An 18,217-nucleotide genomic window follows, 5' to 3' on the forward strand; every position below is an offset into this window, starting at 1 on the left:
AGTGGAGGAGGGAAAATCAAAAGCTTTAATCTTGTTGTCTGTGACAAGTCACTGTGTGCCATTTAGTTAATTACTGCAGAAACCTGTTAGAAGAACTGTCATAACAAAACGTATCCTGCTCTTGGTAATATTTCGAAGGAAATGATTTGAGCACAAGTAAATCTCATACTAAATGCTAACGAGCCAGGGTTCTCCTTCCTTCCCCCACTTACATCAACTCTTGAGCTAGATTTTGTCTTGCGCTTCCTTCCCTTTGTTTTCTTTTCTTCATCTGTTGTGGTTTTTCCCTGATCTGACAGCTCAGCTGACTTCCTTTCTGGTTCCTGAGAAACTGGAGATGTGGGCTCTTCCTCTTCCTCCTCAGGAGGCAGGGGCAGTGGCTGGAGGTAGTAGCTGCGGGGCTTGGGCATGGGGTGTGTGTGATACAGCAGGAGGTGATGCTGCTCTTCATACTTGATCACTCTTCGGTCCACTCGGACTGTCCCAAACCAGGCCCAGGACAGAGGAGCTGGGTTCTTCTGACCCTCAAACAAGTCCCACGGGGACACCTTCTGCTTCGTAGAGACCTGGAGACCCTGTGGGAAAATAGCACTCTATGACAGCACGCTCAAATATTTTCCTTATTAATAGGCCAGACTTGCATGGGACAAAGATTCAGAGAACATTTTGGCTGGCGTGAGCCCTAGAGAATCCAAGAATACAGCAGAGAGGGTTACACAGCTACATCACTGGAGAGCAGTGGCTAGAATTCAGACCTTTGTAAGCACAATTCTACAGTTCTTTATACCACATGATGCTCTGTTTAGGCAACACAGGCAGTCTAGGATATTTTATTGTCAATGTGTATTTCCTCTTTTTGCTAAAAAAAGTTTTTTGCTCAAAGTTTTTTGCTAAAAATTCTAAGACTGCAAAGTTAATCTTACTAAATTATAACCAGTTCTAATTCTCTGTAATATATTTATAAGTTTTAAGATAATATGAAATTTAAGAGTCAAGTTATAGTCAACCTCTAAATGGGTTAGTATTAACTTCAATCCAAATCTGTATGAACTTGGTTCAATATGGTAGCCCTGTACTTAATAAGCCATTCTCTCAATATAATATTATTATTAGAGAATTAAATTGTAGTAGCAGGAATAAGTAAAGTCTTTCAACTCAAGCTTATCTTTATTGACTCTAGAGAAAAAAACAAAACAAAAACAAACTGTTACCCTGTTTTTATTCTTAACATTAATTGGTGACATCTCTTGGTACTTGCCTTAAAATGCCAGTTTAGAAATACTTTTCCTTAAATGGCCCACCAAATAACTACTCAGTCATTCCCTAAGATGTGAGTGTCACTGTTGTAATCTATACTTATTCTTTTATGAGTAGCTTCATCTAAAACCAAAGTTCAGGCCAGGCACAGTGGTTCAAGTCTGTAATCCCAACACTTGGTGAGGCTGAGGCGGGTGGATCACCTGAGGTAAGGACTTCGAAACGAGCCTGGCCAATATGGTGAAACCTCATCTCTACTAAGAACACAAAAAAAGGCTAGGTGCAGTGGCTCACGCCTGTAATCCCAGCAATTTGGGAGTCTGAGGTGGGTGGATCACGAGGTAAGGAGTTCAGGACCAGCTTGGCCAAGATGGTGAAACTCTGCCTCCACTAAAAATACAAAAATTAGCCAGGCATGGTGGCAGGCACCTGTAATCCCAGTTACTCAGGAGGCTGAGGCAGAGAACTGCTTGAACCTGGGAGGCGGAGGTTGCAGTGAGCTGAGAACACGTCACTGCACTCCAGCCTGGGCAACAGAGCAAGACTCTGTCTCAAAAAAAAAAAAAAAACAACAAAAGTTAGCTGGGCCTGGTGATGCATGTCTGTAATCCCAGCTACTCAGTAGGCTGAGACTGGAGAATCATTTGGACCCAGGAGATAGAGGTTGCAGTGAGCCAAGATCGCACTACTACACTCCAGCCTGGGAGACAGAGCGAGATTCCGACTCAAAAATAAATAAATGACAAACAAGTAAAACAAAATAAAACCAAGGTTCAATTATCACCTGTAAATTGACTGCTTCCCAATATTTGTCTTGAGATGAGAACTTTTTCCTTGGTGTAAAAACCACATATCCAAATGGATTCCAGATGTCTTACTACCAGGAAGTTCGCTGACACTGCAAACTCAAACTTGACCATGACTTTAGCTTTTTTTCTTTACACAACTGGTATCAGATTCTCAGACTACTCTAAATTCCCTGGTAAATCTGATTCTTTCATGTCTTCTTATAAACTCTCCCTTTATTTGTACCACAATTTTCCCTACCTCCCAGCTAACTCTTAATCCTTCAAAATGACTCATGTCAATTTTCCTGGGCACCCTATTCTATCCCCTAATACTGTCTCTGTACCATGACACACAAATCTCATCACACTGTAATTGTCTGTCTACTTCCCCCTTCACGGTAGGAACTCTTTCATCTTGGTGATTATGGAATGTCTGTGGCTGCTTAATGTTCATTAAAAGAATAACTGACCACTTTTCTCAAACAATTTTTAGTTGAAATAGCTTACTACATGAAGGTTTTCTTTTTTGTTGTTGTTTTTTTCCAGAGACAGGGTCTCACTTTGTTTCCCAGGCTAGGGTGTAGTGGCTATTCAGAGGCATGAGCCTAGCACGTTGCAGCCTTAAACTCCTGGCTTCAAGCAATCCTCTTGCCTCAGCCTCCCAAATAGCTGGAACTAAAGACACGCGCCACCATGCTCAGCTTACAAGAAATTTTGTATTGATAAATATATTCTGCTTCTAAATCTGAAGTAAAATCAGAACTTATTTTTGCTATTTGTTTTTTTTTTTACACTAAGCTTTTACTAATTTTCTGTTGGTATGTTTCAGAGATTTACTTAAATTCAGGGAAACATTTTAAGTCCTTTAAACATATAAAATGAAGATCTTCAAAGATATGACTTCTTTATGATAATGCCAATGACTAAGTACACTTAGAAGACAAGCATATGCCTTAAAAACATCAACAGCAAAACTGAGATATTTTATATATCCTACGGTAAGACAAGAAAAAGTATTTGATTTTTTGTAAATAAATTTATATATGAGAAAAAACATTTACTCTTGCCTGTTTTTTATCTATAGAGTCAAATCCAGCAATTTTGTTTCCTTTTGTGTCAATCAAGGAACCCATAGGTTCACAAGTGATGACATCACATGTCTGTTTCGGCAAAGGTAGTAACTGTCGAACTTTGTCAATACTTTCTGATCGCTTGTCTCCTAGCTCTTTCTAAAGAAAAAAGAGAGAGAGAGAGAGAGAGAGAGAGTGAGTGAGAAGTGGGACAGAAAATACAATGAAGGCAAAAGTTAACCAGAAGGAAGTTTTCCTATGAAACATTTCCCTTTTTATAGCTTCGCGCATGTTCTTTAACCCTGAACATGGTCTACAAGGCAGTTCCAAATAGAGTAGTGAGTGTTTCATTTCTTCTATTTAAGCAGAAAATAGAACACATACACAAAGGCACTGTTGTTACACAACAAACATCGTAGTGCTGAAATGACAAAAATCCAGGGTAGTGATCACAATCAGAATGCAGGAGCTGCAGAACAGAACACTTTCTCATGTCCAGGGTCAGATTACAAGGTAACCATTGATTTATTTGATTGGTAACGCATCAGATTTATTTGTTTTCTTTTTGCACTCTTTTCTTATAATTTTTTTAAAAGATTCTGTTAGTGGTCAGTCAAATGAATTGATTTATAAATATCAATGCAGATGTTTATTTTTTCAATTACATGTGCCAGTCCAAGCATAGAGTTATCCTAAATCTATCTAATGTTAGTATTCTGGTTTTATATTTAACAGTGGATTTCTAAAGTTCTTTTAAAAATTAAACATGTTTTATAATTTTAATAAAAAATAAGGTTATGTGCTTGTAACTTCTAGGTAATGATAAGGTTAGGTGAAACAAATAGCAAATAATCACATTAAATTAAGTTGAATACAATTAATAACATTTAATTTAAGGAGTAGTAAATTAAAATGCACTAGATAATAAATCCATGAACAACTTGAGCTCTTAATACAGGCTGATCTCAAACTTACTTTCAGTTTCTTTACTAAATTCATGTATGCACGCTTATTCTCTTCAGATCCCCCTGGGGATGCATTTGATAGGTCAGAGGCTAATGTTCCATTGATTAAAACACCCAGCATGTCAAGAACTGTTGTGAATAATTCACTAAGAAAGAAAGAAAATAATTGTTTAGATCTTAAAGTGAAACTGAAATACACTTATTTAACTGAGTATTTTTATTCAAGGCACAAAATTTTTAATAGTATCCAAGTAAGTAAGATGTGGCAGAAATCGTCATCAGTATATCAAAGCTTATACCATGCATACATGTAGCAAGATAAATGTAAAATGATAAAAACATACTTGTTAGTGTGCATGTCAACAGTTCCTGATGTAATGATCTGAAGGAGTAGGAGGGCCCAGTCTGTAGTCCACTGGGTGCTCCTCTGTACCGTGTCAAACATTCCTCCTACCTAGCAGATAAAATACAGTAAAATATTTGCATTCTGTAAAATAGAAAATAACATCCCATTGCTTTATGTGATCAAATTTTCATTGTTTTTTATTTAAAAAAACAAGGGATGCTCTAGTTTATAGATTATCTTATCTTTTCTCTCACTTACCTACATGTTTATCACTATTTTTAGTTCTTTCAGCACAGTTCATTCAAAAATTAAATAAAATGAAGAAGGGAAGTGAGTATCTGAATGTGGGCACCAATAAACTTAGTTTTCTTTTGTTCCAAATCTTTTATGATGTCCATTTTTATGATGCAATTATAGTTGAATTAAACCTGAATAATGCCAAAGTTATGTAATCCAATTATCTGCAACTTGCAACTTTGTGTTTGCTGTACAATTACTATTGAATCTAAGCCTGCTATCATAATACCATATGGAAGCATCCACTAGCACAGCAGTGATGGGCAGGAGGCTTGGCCCGCACGCCTACCAGTTCACATGTTGGGACGAGGTTAGAAACAACTGCAGAAGTATCAGGCAGGCCATCCCCCATAGAGGCCTGCACTTGGACCTGCCTGATGGGGAAAGAAAATTCAAAGGAATGCACAATATGTGAGAAAGTTTAAATTTCTATAAAACTTCTCTGTGGGATTTGTCTTTATAATCAATTTGATGGAAAGTTGGACAAAACTTTGAGTTAAAAGACTTTTTAAATAAGTATAGTAGAAGCTAACACTTATAATAGTCTTCTCAGACCTACGCTTAGCACAAACTGAAGAGAAGGAAAGATTCACTAGGGTGAGGTAAAGAAGGCAAATCAAAGCTTAAAATACCTAGCACTGTCTGGAAGTATGACCAGACAGGAAGGAAAGCAGCAAGGGAAACAGAAGGCTTTAGAAACAGGGAAGTAGTTACAGACAGCAAAGAGTGGAAGGCCTCACCTTGTAATGCAGACTTTGCACTTAGGAGAAGTGGAAAGCTGGAGTTATTTTCACATGTAGATATGTTTAATGAAGGGAAAATACTAGAAATGTCTCTTACCAAATTTAGGCGGAGTTGCAATGCTTCGTGCATCATCTGCCGCGCTTTTATGTCATCTTGGTATCGTTCTTCTCTCCAGTTACTTAAAATCTAAGATCAGGAAAAAAAAAAATCTTTTTCTCTCCATTAAAGTTTAATTTTTCTCTCATTTAAAGATAAATTGAGCTTTATACTGATAGCAAAAAGCAACTTCTTATCTTTAACAAATTAAGAAACAAAGCTAAATAAAATTTTAGCTTTCTTCTTCCTCCATGCAGACAGAAATCTGGCTAGTTATTTTGCATTTGCCTTTCTAGGTGGAAGAAGAAAATCTTATATAATTATATAGCCTATGATTAAGTCTGGGAAAATGCTTGAGAGGGCATCACATTTAGCATTAATACAAACTTTTAAAATACATTACCTCATTGGTCTTACGAAGAAAAACACTGGAGAGACAGAATTACATTTTGCCTCAGTCCTGTGTTACATTTCTAGGGACTTGCTGTGAATCCTAGCAAATGTATTATTTTGATGTTTTATAGAAGAGAAGGTCTGCTATCTTATGTATGTGTCTTCCTTGATAAAGAGAATGCACAGTGCTTTGAAAAATATGGCATTGTAGACATCAGCCAGGTGGCTTATCAGTTTATAAAGTGGGCTGCTTCTTCACTTCCTCACTGACTCATACTAATGCTGTAAAAGGAAAAATTTGCTTAGGAAAGGGAGCCACAAGTGGGCAACACCCTAGAATCAGATGAGATGAGCAAAAAAAAAAAAAAAAAAAAAAAACTGCACTTCAAAACAAAATAAAAAACCACCAACAGAAAACCTACCATGCTCTGAAATATGGTCGTTAATGAGAGTCATCTTAAAAGCGTTCAAATGAGTCACATGCAAAAGTACTTCCTCCCAACAGATGACCTGTAAGTACCCTGCATGGTGAGATGAAAGCACTTCCTAAATCTCATCAAAAGAAATGAACCTCTCTTCAAGGCTGGCTTAAGGGGGCAAGGCAGTTAACTAAACAAGCTCTCATGGAGTTCAAATAATAGTAGTGGGACAAATAAAACTAAGTGTAACAAGTCATTTGAGGCATGCAATGGCATAGAGAATAGCTATGGTCCTACTTTTAGAGGGTGATCAAGGCCTCCCGAAGGAGGTAACATCTGAACAGAGACCTGAATGAAGGAAGGGAGCAGGCCATGCTAATATCTGGAAGGGAATCTTTCCACCAAAAGGTAAGAAAAGATGCACAGGCACTGAAATGAGAATTTGCTCAGCAAGTTCAAGGAACAGTAACATGGCCAGCCAGTGCAACAACAGTGGAGGAAAGAGGGCCATGACTGGTAGGAGACAAGGTAGACGAGAGAGCCAGTGTCAAATCATGCCTGCCCTTATCAGCTAGAATTTTTATATTAGGTATACTGAAGTAATATGTGACTTACATTTTAAAAGGTTCACTATGACTGCTATATCTAGATCTCTCATATCCAAAAGGCGAGAAATGACAGCAGGATCAAAAAAGATTAAGTGTCCTTGTCCATGTCCATCTAGTACCATTCGAGGGAAAGACATGGTGTCACAGAAACACAGCACCACAAGAAGGGGTCAATTAGGCTCTGCATCAGGATAAAACACCTCATAAGACCAATCTATCCACTTTGCTTAATTCCATGCTCTCCAATTTCTATTGTGAATGCTCAGTCTCCTTATAGTACATAGATGCAAGAGCCCCGAACAGTGACCAGGAGAACTGTGTTTGGTGAAAAGGCAATGTCCAAATTATTTCTAAATAAACCAATATGCTTTCCGATTTATTTCTTGTGTATTTGGTTGGCATCAATAAAAGTGAGTTTCTGAACCTACAGATTTCAAGCTGAAACTGTGCCTGATAATGTGGCATCCAAGCATGAGAGCTGGACTCACTGCCATGTCTACTGCAGCATAGACTCCTCCAGGTCCTCTCCTATGAGGCAAAGTTAGGAGAGGGGCAGATACTTCGAAGTTATATGCAATATGTAAAATTTTACTTTTATAGGCTGTACAGATTTATTGTACATATCATTAATATAAAGTTGTTAATCTTGTGGTGTCTAGAATGCCAGGTGGAAGAACAGGGCATGGATTGTTTCTCAGCATCTTCTCAAAACATTTTGTATTCTTATTAGTTTTTTTTGTTTGTTTCTGTTTTTGTTTTTTTGAGACGGAGTTCCACTATTGTTTCCCAGGCTGGTGTGCAATGGCGCGATCTCAGCTCACTGCAGCCACTGCCCGTCAGGTTCAAGCAATTCTCCTGCCTCAGCCTCCCGAGTAGCTGGGATCATAGGCGCACGCCACCATGCCCCGCTAATTTTTGTATTTTTAGTAGAGATGGGGTTTCACCATGTTGGCCAGGCTGGTCTCAAACTCCTGGCCTCAAGTGGCCCACCAGCCTCGGCCTCCCAAAGTGCTGGGATTACAGGCATGAGCCACCTCACCCAGCCCTCTTTAATTTAATTTCAGTATTTGAAAGGCAAATAAATGAATGCCATTAGAAAGATATTTGCCTGGCTTAATATTATACTATACTTTACCTGGTTAACTTGATTCTGGAGAGATGTTAGGAGGCCTTCCCTTTGTTCATCTTGTCCCTTAAGGCAGGTAAGTACCAGTGAAAGGAAGGGTTGTTGACTCAAAAGAGACATACTACAAAGGAAGTAATAACAGCAGATCTAGTTAGAAATAATGCATTACTTCCTCTGGCAACATTCATTTCTTTGCCTCACTATTAGATAAATAAGGGAAGTGGTAAATAACCAAAGGCTGCTTGAAAATTTAAATCATACCTCTACTTATAAGATTAAAAGCCACTGTAATGCTTCTAAATCACTTGGTATGCTCTAATTGCCCTCGAAGCCATTCTCAAACTACCATCAATCCATACTGTACATGCGCATGTCAGGCAGTGAGGGTAGAAGACAGTGAATTCATGTTCTACATCAATATGCAGGATTTTAAAACATACATCAGAAAGAATATCAATTTATACACAGGATAAAATTAAAAATTTTTAAAGTTCTCACATAAAACTCTTATTTTAGAGTCTGGGAAAAGAGGCCTATATGTCTGTTGAGCTTGTTTTGGGGTTTGTTTTTCAGCACATTTCCCAAGACCAAAAAGCAGGGTATTAGTAGTGCTAATTTAGCAGCCAGCACTGAGGATTCCAAAAACAGAGTATTTGCTAGCGACCTCTAGTGTGCAGCTCCAACACAGCCCGTAGCCTCCACTGGTAGAGGGGTGTCAAGGCATTTGGTTAAAAATTCTGTTTTAAATTGGCATTTTAACAAAATGTCCTCAATGAGAAAACAATCAACAAATCATATTGACAAACAAAGCGCCATGTTGGAAAGAAAAATTTCTTAAAATGAGAACTAGGCCAAAATATTTCAATCAGCATCATCCCACATGGGCAGAATGAAGAGTCCCTGACGTGGGAAAAGTAATCTTTCAAGTCTCTTCAATGCCATCTGTCCTGCCTGTGGGAAGTGAGGCAATGCACATACACTCGACTATTAGCAAATATGATTTGAAAATTAAAATTATGCCCTCTTGTTGGTTAATTAATGCTGGCCAAGATGGTAAAACAACCAGATGAAAAACAAATACAATACATACAATGCTGGGTCTCTACCAAAATGTACTGTAGTTAAGAGCACAGGCTCAGAAGCCAGACCTCCTGGATTTAAACCCAGGCTTTATGTCCTTCACTGTGTGTCCTGGAGCAACTCATGTAACCTTTAAGTGCCTCAGTTTCAACATGATATGAAGAAGAGAATGAGAGTACCTATCACATGATTGCTATGATAATTTTAAAAGCTCATGTACATAATGAGTTTTAGAGAGGAGTTGCCATTTTGTAAGCGGTCAATAAATGGTGGCTACTATAGTATTATTCATTAGTGGACAAGAAACCGATATGCTTAAAATATTTTTTTTAATGGAAGAAACTGTCAATTTTTTTCCTTTACTCCTAGGTTTTATGGCATTTTCACATTAGGGTGAGGTTTTGTTCTTTCTCAGTAACACAGTTTTCAAATATAATTACTGGAAACCTTTTCTTGGGCATAAAATAAATTAAGAAAACATTAGTAGTGGTAGCCTAGGAGTTTTAATGTCTAGTCTAGAATAGAAGCCCTAAATGTTAAAAATATGAGCAACTACTTCAGACACCAACATGCCAGAATTATACATTATATTTATTTTAAACATAAATACCTAAATAAAAAGAAATAGAAATAATTAAAAATAAAATACAGGGATCAGGTAGCTATCCAGATCTGATTCATTTGGTCTAAAGCAGGTCTCAGAAATCACTGTTTTTAACAGTTCAGCAGTGATTTTGGATATAAAGGCAGAATTGAGAACTAATGTATTAAGGATTATAACCTGAAACTTTTTAAGAAGACAGCCTTGCCTAACAGAATATTTCCAGTTCCATGTAAAAACTAAATTTCAGTGGACTGTGGGTACAATGACCACACGGGTTTATAGGAAGTGAGACTTTCTCAATTATTCTTTAAACTCTCACACAGACGCACATCTTCCACTCACACCTTTTCTGTTTCTGTCTGTCCCTTTCCTTTTTGGAAGAAGAACCCAAGTGCTGTCCCTTCTCCAGCTCTTCCCCAGCAGCTTTCAGCACTCTTCCTTGCACAGAAGTTGGCAGCCTGGCAATGAGGGGGGCCACCAACCATACGCCCCTGCGTTCGGAGGAACTAAAATCAGAAACAGGTGTTACACCAGAGAAAGCATCCTTTCCCCCGCTCTCATAGTTATAACAGAAACTCCAAAGCAAAACTTTGATGTATGAGACACACAGACTGTTCCAAAATTTCCCTTTTATTTCTGTATTATCTTTCCTTTTTCCGAACACTAGGCATTTGCATGAGCTTTCCACCTAAGCTTACAGAAAGCAATAAAGCATGCAGTTCTGGAAGGATATTGTAACTAAATTGATTTTAATGTTTTCCTATGACCTTTGTCCAACAAACAATATATTTTTCTGTCACAGTTACAATATGAAATACTGTATGTAAGCATACTAATAGCTAATTTTTCAAGTTTAAAATTCGCTAGTCATACTTTATGCCAAAATGATGAAATACAAATCAATCTGCCTTTCATGATTAAATAATTACTTTAAGATTTTATATGCCTACTGTTCTAATTCTGCACAAAAATTATCAGGATATATTTGTGCAAAATGATAAATCAATAAAAATGGTGGAAAAAGTGTTTCTCATATAATGAATACCACATAACACAGTAGACCAAGGGACACTGAAAGCATGAACCAAACCTGAGTTCACCTGCAGTTTCAAGGTGTTTAGTCCTACTCCATCAAAAATTCCAAATGCAAAGCTATCATCCACCCCAGCTTTACTCATTAACTTATTAAAATAATGATAATCACCACTTACAAGTAACTATGTTCTTCACATTCCTGGGACTTCAAGAAAAATCACTGTGCTACACAAAATTTACCGTGACTTGTGAGAAATTCATGACAGATCAGTAAAACAACACACAAAAATACCTTAGGAATGTCTTTATTCCATTCTGTCTTGTGCTACTTGTATCAGCACTTCCAATACTGTTTGGGTTGAAGAGGCTCATGCCAGAATTAGAAGAATTATTTAGGTCCGCAGACTGCTGGAATACCTCTATTGTTGCCTTTGCAATATTGTCCAGTAAGTTGTTCATTTCGGCCACAGAACCAGAGCCCTAGAGTTAGATATAAGAATACTGGCACATATGTGTATTCCTTTATCCTCAAACATCAACGTGTTTTGCTTTTTATAAAATTTCATACAGAGATAAGCTTTCAATACAAACTCACAGGGTCCTTCAAGCACTGTTTGATCATTAGCTGGAGTTCTAACCAGGACTGCCTCAGTGTCCACTGCTCAAGATTCTGGGAAAAATGGAAAGAATTAAAACATTATGGGTATCAAATGTGTTAAAATACAGTAATTCCTTACAGTACTCCTTCTCTGAAGAAAGAGCAGAATAATCATACACAATACAAGAATTCATATGAGTCAAAAGGTTCCCAGACTTGTTGCATATATATTCAGTAGTGACACAAACCAACAAACAGAAACATTAATTATTAATTAGTTAATATTGTGCCTGACTCAGCTATGCACTGAAACTAAATAAGCATTTTTCCTTTCAAAATCTATTTAACCAATCCCATTCCAAAACGATTTCAATATTCATTTAATAATATATTTAACATAGCCCCCTCTCTGAAGCATATTTCTCATGTAAATACAATACTGACTTAAAATAGCAATATTTGTTTGATGATTATATACAATTTGCAGCATGTATATCCACCCAAAAATAAAGTATGTCAATTCCACAGAAAATGTGGGGAATAAAAATCAGGATTAATTGAAATCACGAATTAGTAAGGACAAAAAAAGAGAGAAAGTAACTCTTTTTATAATTACAAAGAATTTGTCAAATGACAGAAACACAATCTGTATACGACTGACCTGAAGAATACGCTTAATGTGCTGTCTTTGCAGGTTGTCCCCCTCGGTACATTCTTTAATGCCATGAGGGTAACAGATAAGCTGCAGTAATTTCTGTGCTTGCATATTTGAAAGCACAGGGTCCAATATAAGTTCTTTGTCTGTACATAATCTTTCAGGTTCTTTTAAGCAATGCTCTCCTACCCATTCCTAAAAATAATAGGGCAATTAGATTGACAGGCACTGGCTTTTGGTATATATATGCAATATGTACTAAATCCACAGTGCATAACTGAACATAAAACTGACAGAAATTTTCCAATTAAAAACATTACATAAAGTAGGTAGAAAAATTTTAAAAACAAAATTTCTAGCATTTTGACTTCTAAAGAATACAAAGTAGAACCTTGCTTAAAAACATTTTTTAAAGGGAAAAAAAAAGAAAAACAATAAAGAGAATATTAGTATGTTTTTAACTGGAAAGTGAGGTCTTGCTCTAGGTACTATTTGTGACAGTTTTTTCTAACTTGCTATGTAACAATTCTATCAGATATACGTTCTTCATAATCACTGACTAGACAGAACATACTATAACAAATATTTAGAAAACTATCTTCCATTTTGATCCTATTATGAATAATGTTATCATTATAAATAAGTATTCATGCACATCTCTTTTCTATACAATAACTGTCAGGGTAATTTCATAGAAGTGCAATTGCTGGGTCTAGTGTGAGTGGAGGGGCTATAGATGCATGGGGCTAATGACCCTCTGAAGAGTTTCTAGCAATTTAAACTCCTATTGCCTTTTCTTTATCATTTTTTTCAAAGGCAAATTATTATACTAAATAAAGTAAGGAATCACCAACAGTAACAGAGCCTAATTTGAACCCAGATCTATTTCGGGTGAAGTCTGTTTCTTAACCACCATACCAGTGGCTCAATGCTGGTTGTCCACTAAAATTACCTGGGATCTTTATAAAATTCTATGCCCAGGGCCCACATCAGACTAACTAAATCAAACTCAGGTGGTGGCACCCAGATATCAGTAATTTTTTAGGCATCCAAATTGTTTTAAATGCCCCAGGTGATTCCAATATGCACTCACAGTTCGGAACCAATGCACAATTGCCTCTCAATACTTATATGACTATGTAGTTAGTTAACTTTTACCATAATTATAACATGCCTGTAAAATACAAAAACATGACCCAGTCAATATGACATCTATAGCAAAGTACAAAATAATATATAAAGTATGTCACTTTTTTGTATAAGAAAAGATAACTTCTTAAAAAATATATGGGAGGGAGAATAAACCAAAAAATAATAAAACTGGATCATCTGGTAAGAGGGATATGGGAGGGAAGACACATCTCTGAGTATACTTTTTTGTATAGTTTCATTTTTAGAAGTAAGCTACCCTATAGACAGAGCTGGGGGCAAGAAAGGAACTTAAGGCAAAACCAAATGAACCTAGTTCCATTTCAGATAAAGAATATATTCAAAGGGATGGGAAAAGTTCCAATAATTTTTGAACACAATATTTTAAACCCTTAGAGAAAGTGGAATTGCAAACGAATCTTCAACTCCTTTTGGGTAGGTTTGTTCTTCCTAGTGGTATGTGTGCTACATATCTTTCTTTCTTTGAGACAGAGTCTTATTCTCTTACCCAGCCTGGAGTGCAGTGGCGCAATCTAGGCTCACTGCAATCTCCAACTCCTAGGTTCAAGCGATTCTCATGCCTCAGCCTCCCAAAGAGCCAGGATAACAGGCATGTGCCACCACACCTGACTTATTTTTGTATTTTTAGTAGAGATGGAGTTGCATCATGTTGGCCAGGCTGGTCTCAAACTCCTGGCCTCAAGTGATCCGCCTGCCTCAGACTCCCAAAGTGCTGGGATTACAGGCTTGAGCCACTGCGCCCTGACCTAGTGTACATTTTTGATACTATATTCTAATTAATCATTTTTTGACAAAGCACTGGATAGCACATTTAACATGCCCGGCCATGTGTACCATTTTAAAACTATTTCAGATGTATTATAGAATTAAATAAGTAAGTTGATGTTTTTGGGAATCAGCATTCTTACTATGGAAGAAGGTGATACTAATATGAATTAGGGGAAAATACTTTGTGGGGTTGGATTGGAATTGAAGGTATCAGTAGGACCTCATAAATATATATATTTACATATATTTATGTGTATGGATATATTTTTCTTCCTAGCTTTGTCTGCAAATGGGTCCTAGAATTAATGATACTCCATAACCATGAGCATACATAATACCCAGATCTTGGTTTCTAAGTACCATTCTCTGCTAAACAGAACCAAGGGCTCCTTGGAGGAATAGTTGATTCCAGGTCCGGGGCACAGAAAGTACAACATGGGCCAGAAACTATGAAAATACCATCTATTTTTTAAACGTCAAATGATGTGATAGAAAGGATGAATCGATTTCTGCTGGACAAATCTGGGAGTCTGAACATGAAAATAACAAAGTACAGTATATTATAACCCATATGGCTAATAAACAGATAAATAGGGGAGGAGGGCAGGCTCTTCCTTAAAACAGGACGCAGACTGATATTATGAAGGGAGAGGAGGAGCAGGGGGAAAAAAAAATCAACATTTTGCAACCATCATAGTAAAGACTAGATTGGGCAAGAATGAAAACGAATGCTTATGACAGCTGGGGGAGTTAGATGAGGAGAAGAAAATTTGCACTGTCTCAAAGTATCTCCTCAAAGATTGCTTATTGCAAGGGGAAAATTAGTAACTATACAGTGGGGAAATCTTGAAACTATACAATGGAAACACCTTAATCAAAATTAACACCACCCTTGAGGTGCAAATGGGCATCACATGCCTTCAGACATGATTACCTGAAAGAACACAAGATTACTTCTGTAGTGTCTTGGCCAGGGATGCATAATCTGAAGCTAATCTACAGGAAACCTCAGACAAATCCAACAATACTGGGACAATTAAAAAATCAAACTGTGGCCTATAGATGAGAAAAAATTACTGTACCAAAAGCTAAATTTTCTGATGTTTAATAGCTATATTTTGGTTATGTTATGAAATAATGCAATATTCAAAAGAATAAAATATACAATCTACTCTTAAATGAATGATTCAGAAAAAAATAAGGATATGCACCCACATTTCCACATACAAATTACAAAGCACATGTAGCAAAATGTAAAAATTAGTAAATCTGTGTAAAGGATGGACATGAGTTTTTTAAAAATAATTCTTGCAACTTTTCAGCAAACTTAAAATTATTTCAAAATAAAGTGAGCAAGAAAAAAAGGACCACCTATACACAAGTTTCCGACAAGTGTAAATAGCTCTCTCCAAAAGAAGAGTTATGTATTCAAAGTAAAAGGCAAATTAAATTAGAATACCTGTTGACAGATAGTCCTTAGTACGTATCTAGCGTATTCTCTTAAATTGGCAGTTTCAATGGAAATGCTTTTCCCACAAGATTTTGGATTTTGTGAGGCAGTCCAGATATCATCAGCATTCCCATCACATCGCAAACCTCTCATGGTGAAGTCATCATTCTTTAAAGAGCTGACACTGTTATTGCCAATTTTGGCATCTCCTAAGTAATAGAATCACAAAAGCAAAATCACAGAAGTTCAAAATATTGCCAAATATTTGAGGAGCAAATGAGGATAGCTTTCAGGGATTTAAAATATGTGAGTATTACTATTATTATTGAATAGCCAGTTGTTCAGGAATAGAGAGAATGGATTAAGAGAATAAATGCATGAACCCAGAGAAGTTTTTATCAGAAATGGAGAAAAAGCAAGTTCAAGACTCGATCCTTACTTCGTTTGTATAATTATAGTTTCACCAAACTTGGAAAGGCCATTATGAATCACACTAAATAATCACAGAACATTGGTTTCACCAATATTTCAAGCATGAATGTATTCAAATTCATTTGACTTATAGACAAGGAAAAAATGGGTTACTCACCCTTCTAGATGTCCCTTTTCCATTTCTTCTCTTACAATGACTTATTTTCTATCCATAGGTCAAGAGAAAAGTTTTGCCTTAGCCCACCTTACTATCAACTTCTTGACAAGAGAGATTTATTTCCCTGGGAATGGAAAAGGGCAATGCATACTAAGGAAGCCCTGAAAAGTAGGGCATTCATTGAATAACCCCTGTTTTTTACCTTCCTCTCTGTAACATACAAATAAGAAAACCTTACCTGATAAACCTCTAGTATACTTAGTGAAATGAAGTTAAGGAAAGTGTTTTCTTCATAACAAAGTTCTGGGAAAGAAACTAAACAGAATGTTTGAATAGCTAGAAATAAGAAATCTCCAGCCATGAAAGACAAATAACTATCATATTTTATAAGTGAGAGAGTAATAAAAGTTCAAAATAAGGATTGCCAAATGACAGCACAGCCTTCAAACTTTTGCCTGTTTACTCACAGGATCATAGGCCTTGACAAGAAAATTTCCTGGAACCAACACATGCTTTTACAGTAGGCCTTCACTGCCTGTAGTAAGTGGGCAAAACAATGCCCAAGTTAATGGAAAAAGCCTTTTAAAACCCACAAGTCAACCAAGAAAAAGTTTTGACTTTGCTGAAAAATGGCTTAATGAGTATTTACTTACAAAATCTTAAGCGGAGGAGACGAATAAATAATGAATTTCAATTTATCAATATATAATCATATGTTTCTCATTAAAATACAAACACAAAGAGTAACAACTTCATTTAACCCACAGGATTTAATTCAACAGATCACTTCAGGAGCTGAAAGAAAAGACTAAATTCTAAAAGTACCAAAATGTAGTGTGCTTTCACTACCGTTAGGTGATGTAAACAACTACCTCTATACCTTGTTAAATTGTAGAAATTAAAAACCAAATTTGATATAATGGTCCCACCTCCCTAACTCAAAATATATCCTGGTGGATAGGAATTCAGAGTTGGTTAGGGCATGGTAGGGTGGATAAATTACAGCTTCTGCAAATAAGAGAAGAAAGGAAAAGAAAAGAAAGAGAAAAAATCATATCTGCTAGCCCCATACTAGGAGATCCTCATTTAGTTTAGATGTTAGGGTAACAGAGAAGGTATCAGAGTCTGTGCCAGACCTTCTGCAATTGCATAGACAATAGAATACATTGAGTGTTCAGTGCTCGCCTGGCTCAAAGCTCTGCTGACATTAAACTGACCTGATCCTGACTTCTTAGACCCAGGGAATCCTCCAAATTACGTAAAGAGGTGGGCAAATTTTACCTGAGATTAGACCAGTCCTACAAATCATGGGGCCAGTGTCTAGAAGGTACTCATCTTGGTTTCTGCAATTAACATGTGTGTCACTTACAGATTCACACTTCCAACATAATTGTATTGAAAACTCATTCTTTGCTAGTTTCTCTGATGAGCACTAGAAATACCACAGGCAAAAAGCCAGTTCCTATCTTCATGGTCCCTACATTTATTTATTAAGTAGAACCGACCAACTGACTTTCCCTGCAAATATGATTACCGTAGGGAAATTTTACTCACTGAAATGAGCATTTAATGTTGGCTGTATAAATCTATAAGCCCCTACACTCAGAGGAGGCTGTGGTCCTTGATGTGGCTCTACCTTCCCTTTTTACTACAAAATTCACAGGCCTGTGTGTGTATCCTTTCTTAAGGTGAAGTTTTGATAGATAGTTTTTTGAAAATTCTGTTATCCTTCCTCATCATCACCAAATAACATTTCCCAAGCAGGGCAAGATTATAGCCCGAAACATGTTATTTAGGACTCATCTAAAGCAATTCCTGTCCATTCAGTAATTTCTGTTCTAATGAAGGGGAGCTACTTCTGAACATAAGAGTCAAGACAAAAGAAGGTACCCAAAGTTAGAATTAGGCAGTCTGAATTCAAGACTTTCTAATTATTCAAACCCTTTCTGATTTATAGAATAATGTTTTAATGTATTACCCTGTAAATGAAGAGAAAAGGCAGTGCTATTATTCCAGGAGAATACTTACAAATAAGGATGTAAAGAACATTTTGGACATTATTAATTAAATGAAAAAAAGTATTGTAAAATTTAATATTGATTTATCAATAATATCAACATCATTGCAACTACTGCATGGGTCATCAAAAAACAAAGTTA

The 18,217-nt window shown here is 36.6% G+C and overlaps 2 protein-coding genes across 2 annotated transcripts in view; one reads left to right on the top strand and one right to left on the bottom strand.

The window, feature by feature from the left end:
• Positions 1-18,217, bottom strand: part of MED12L (mediator complex subunit 12L) — a 357,853-nt gene that overhangs the window by 48,447 nt on the left and 291,189 nt on the right. The window contains exons 26-36 of the mRNA XM_033204320.1: positions 15,479-15,678; positions 12,088-12,276; positions 11,424-11,498; positions 11,121-11,308; positions 10,138-10,299; positions 8,119-8,230; positions 5,564-5,653; positions 4,425-4,534; positions 4,091-4,226; positions 3,113-3,274; positions 213-575 (exon numbers count right to left, since the gene is read on the bottom strand). Coding sequence (XP_033060211.1) covers positions 213-575; positions 3,113-3,274; positions 4,091-4,226; positions 4,425-4,534; positions 5,564-5,653; positions 8,119-8,230; positions 10,138-10,299; positions 11,121-11,308; positions 11,424-11,498; positions 12,088-12,276; positions 15,479-15,678 — 1,787 coding nt within the window. The remainder of the gene's footprint in view (positions 1-212; positions 576-3,112; positions 3,275-4,090; positions 4,227-4,424; positions 4,535-5,563; positions 5,654-8,118; positions 8,231-10,137; positions 10,300-11,120; positions 11,309-11,423; positions 11,499-12,087; positions 12,277-15,478; positions 15,679-18,217) is intronic.
• P2RY12 (purinergic receptor P2Y12) overlaps positions 3,508-18,217 on the top strand; it is a 47,327-nt gene continuing 32,617 nt past the window's right edge. Inside the window, exon 1 of the mRNA XM_033204364.1 lies at positions 3,508-3,628. The gene's annotated coding sequence lies outside the window, so the exon portion shown is untranslated. The remainder of the gene's footprint in view (positions 3,629-18,217) is intronic.

This window comes from Trachypithecus francoisi, unplaced genomic scaffold, assembly GCF_009764315.1.
Source record: "Trachypithecus francoisi isolate TF-2019V2 unplaced genomic scaffold, Tfra_2.0 Lachesis_group0, whole genome shotgun sequence".
NCBI lineage: Eukaryota > Metazoa > Chordata > Mammalia > Primates > Cercopithecidae > Trachypithecus > Trachypithecus francoisi.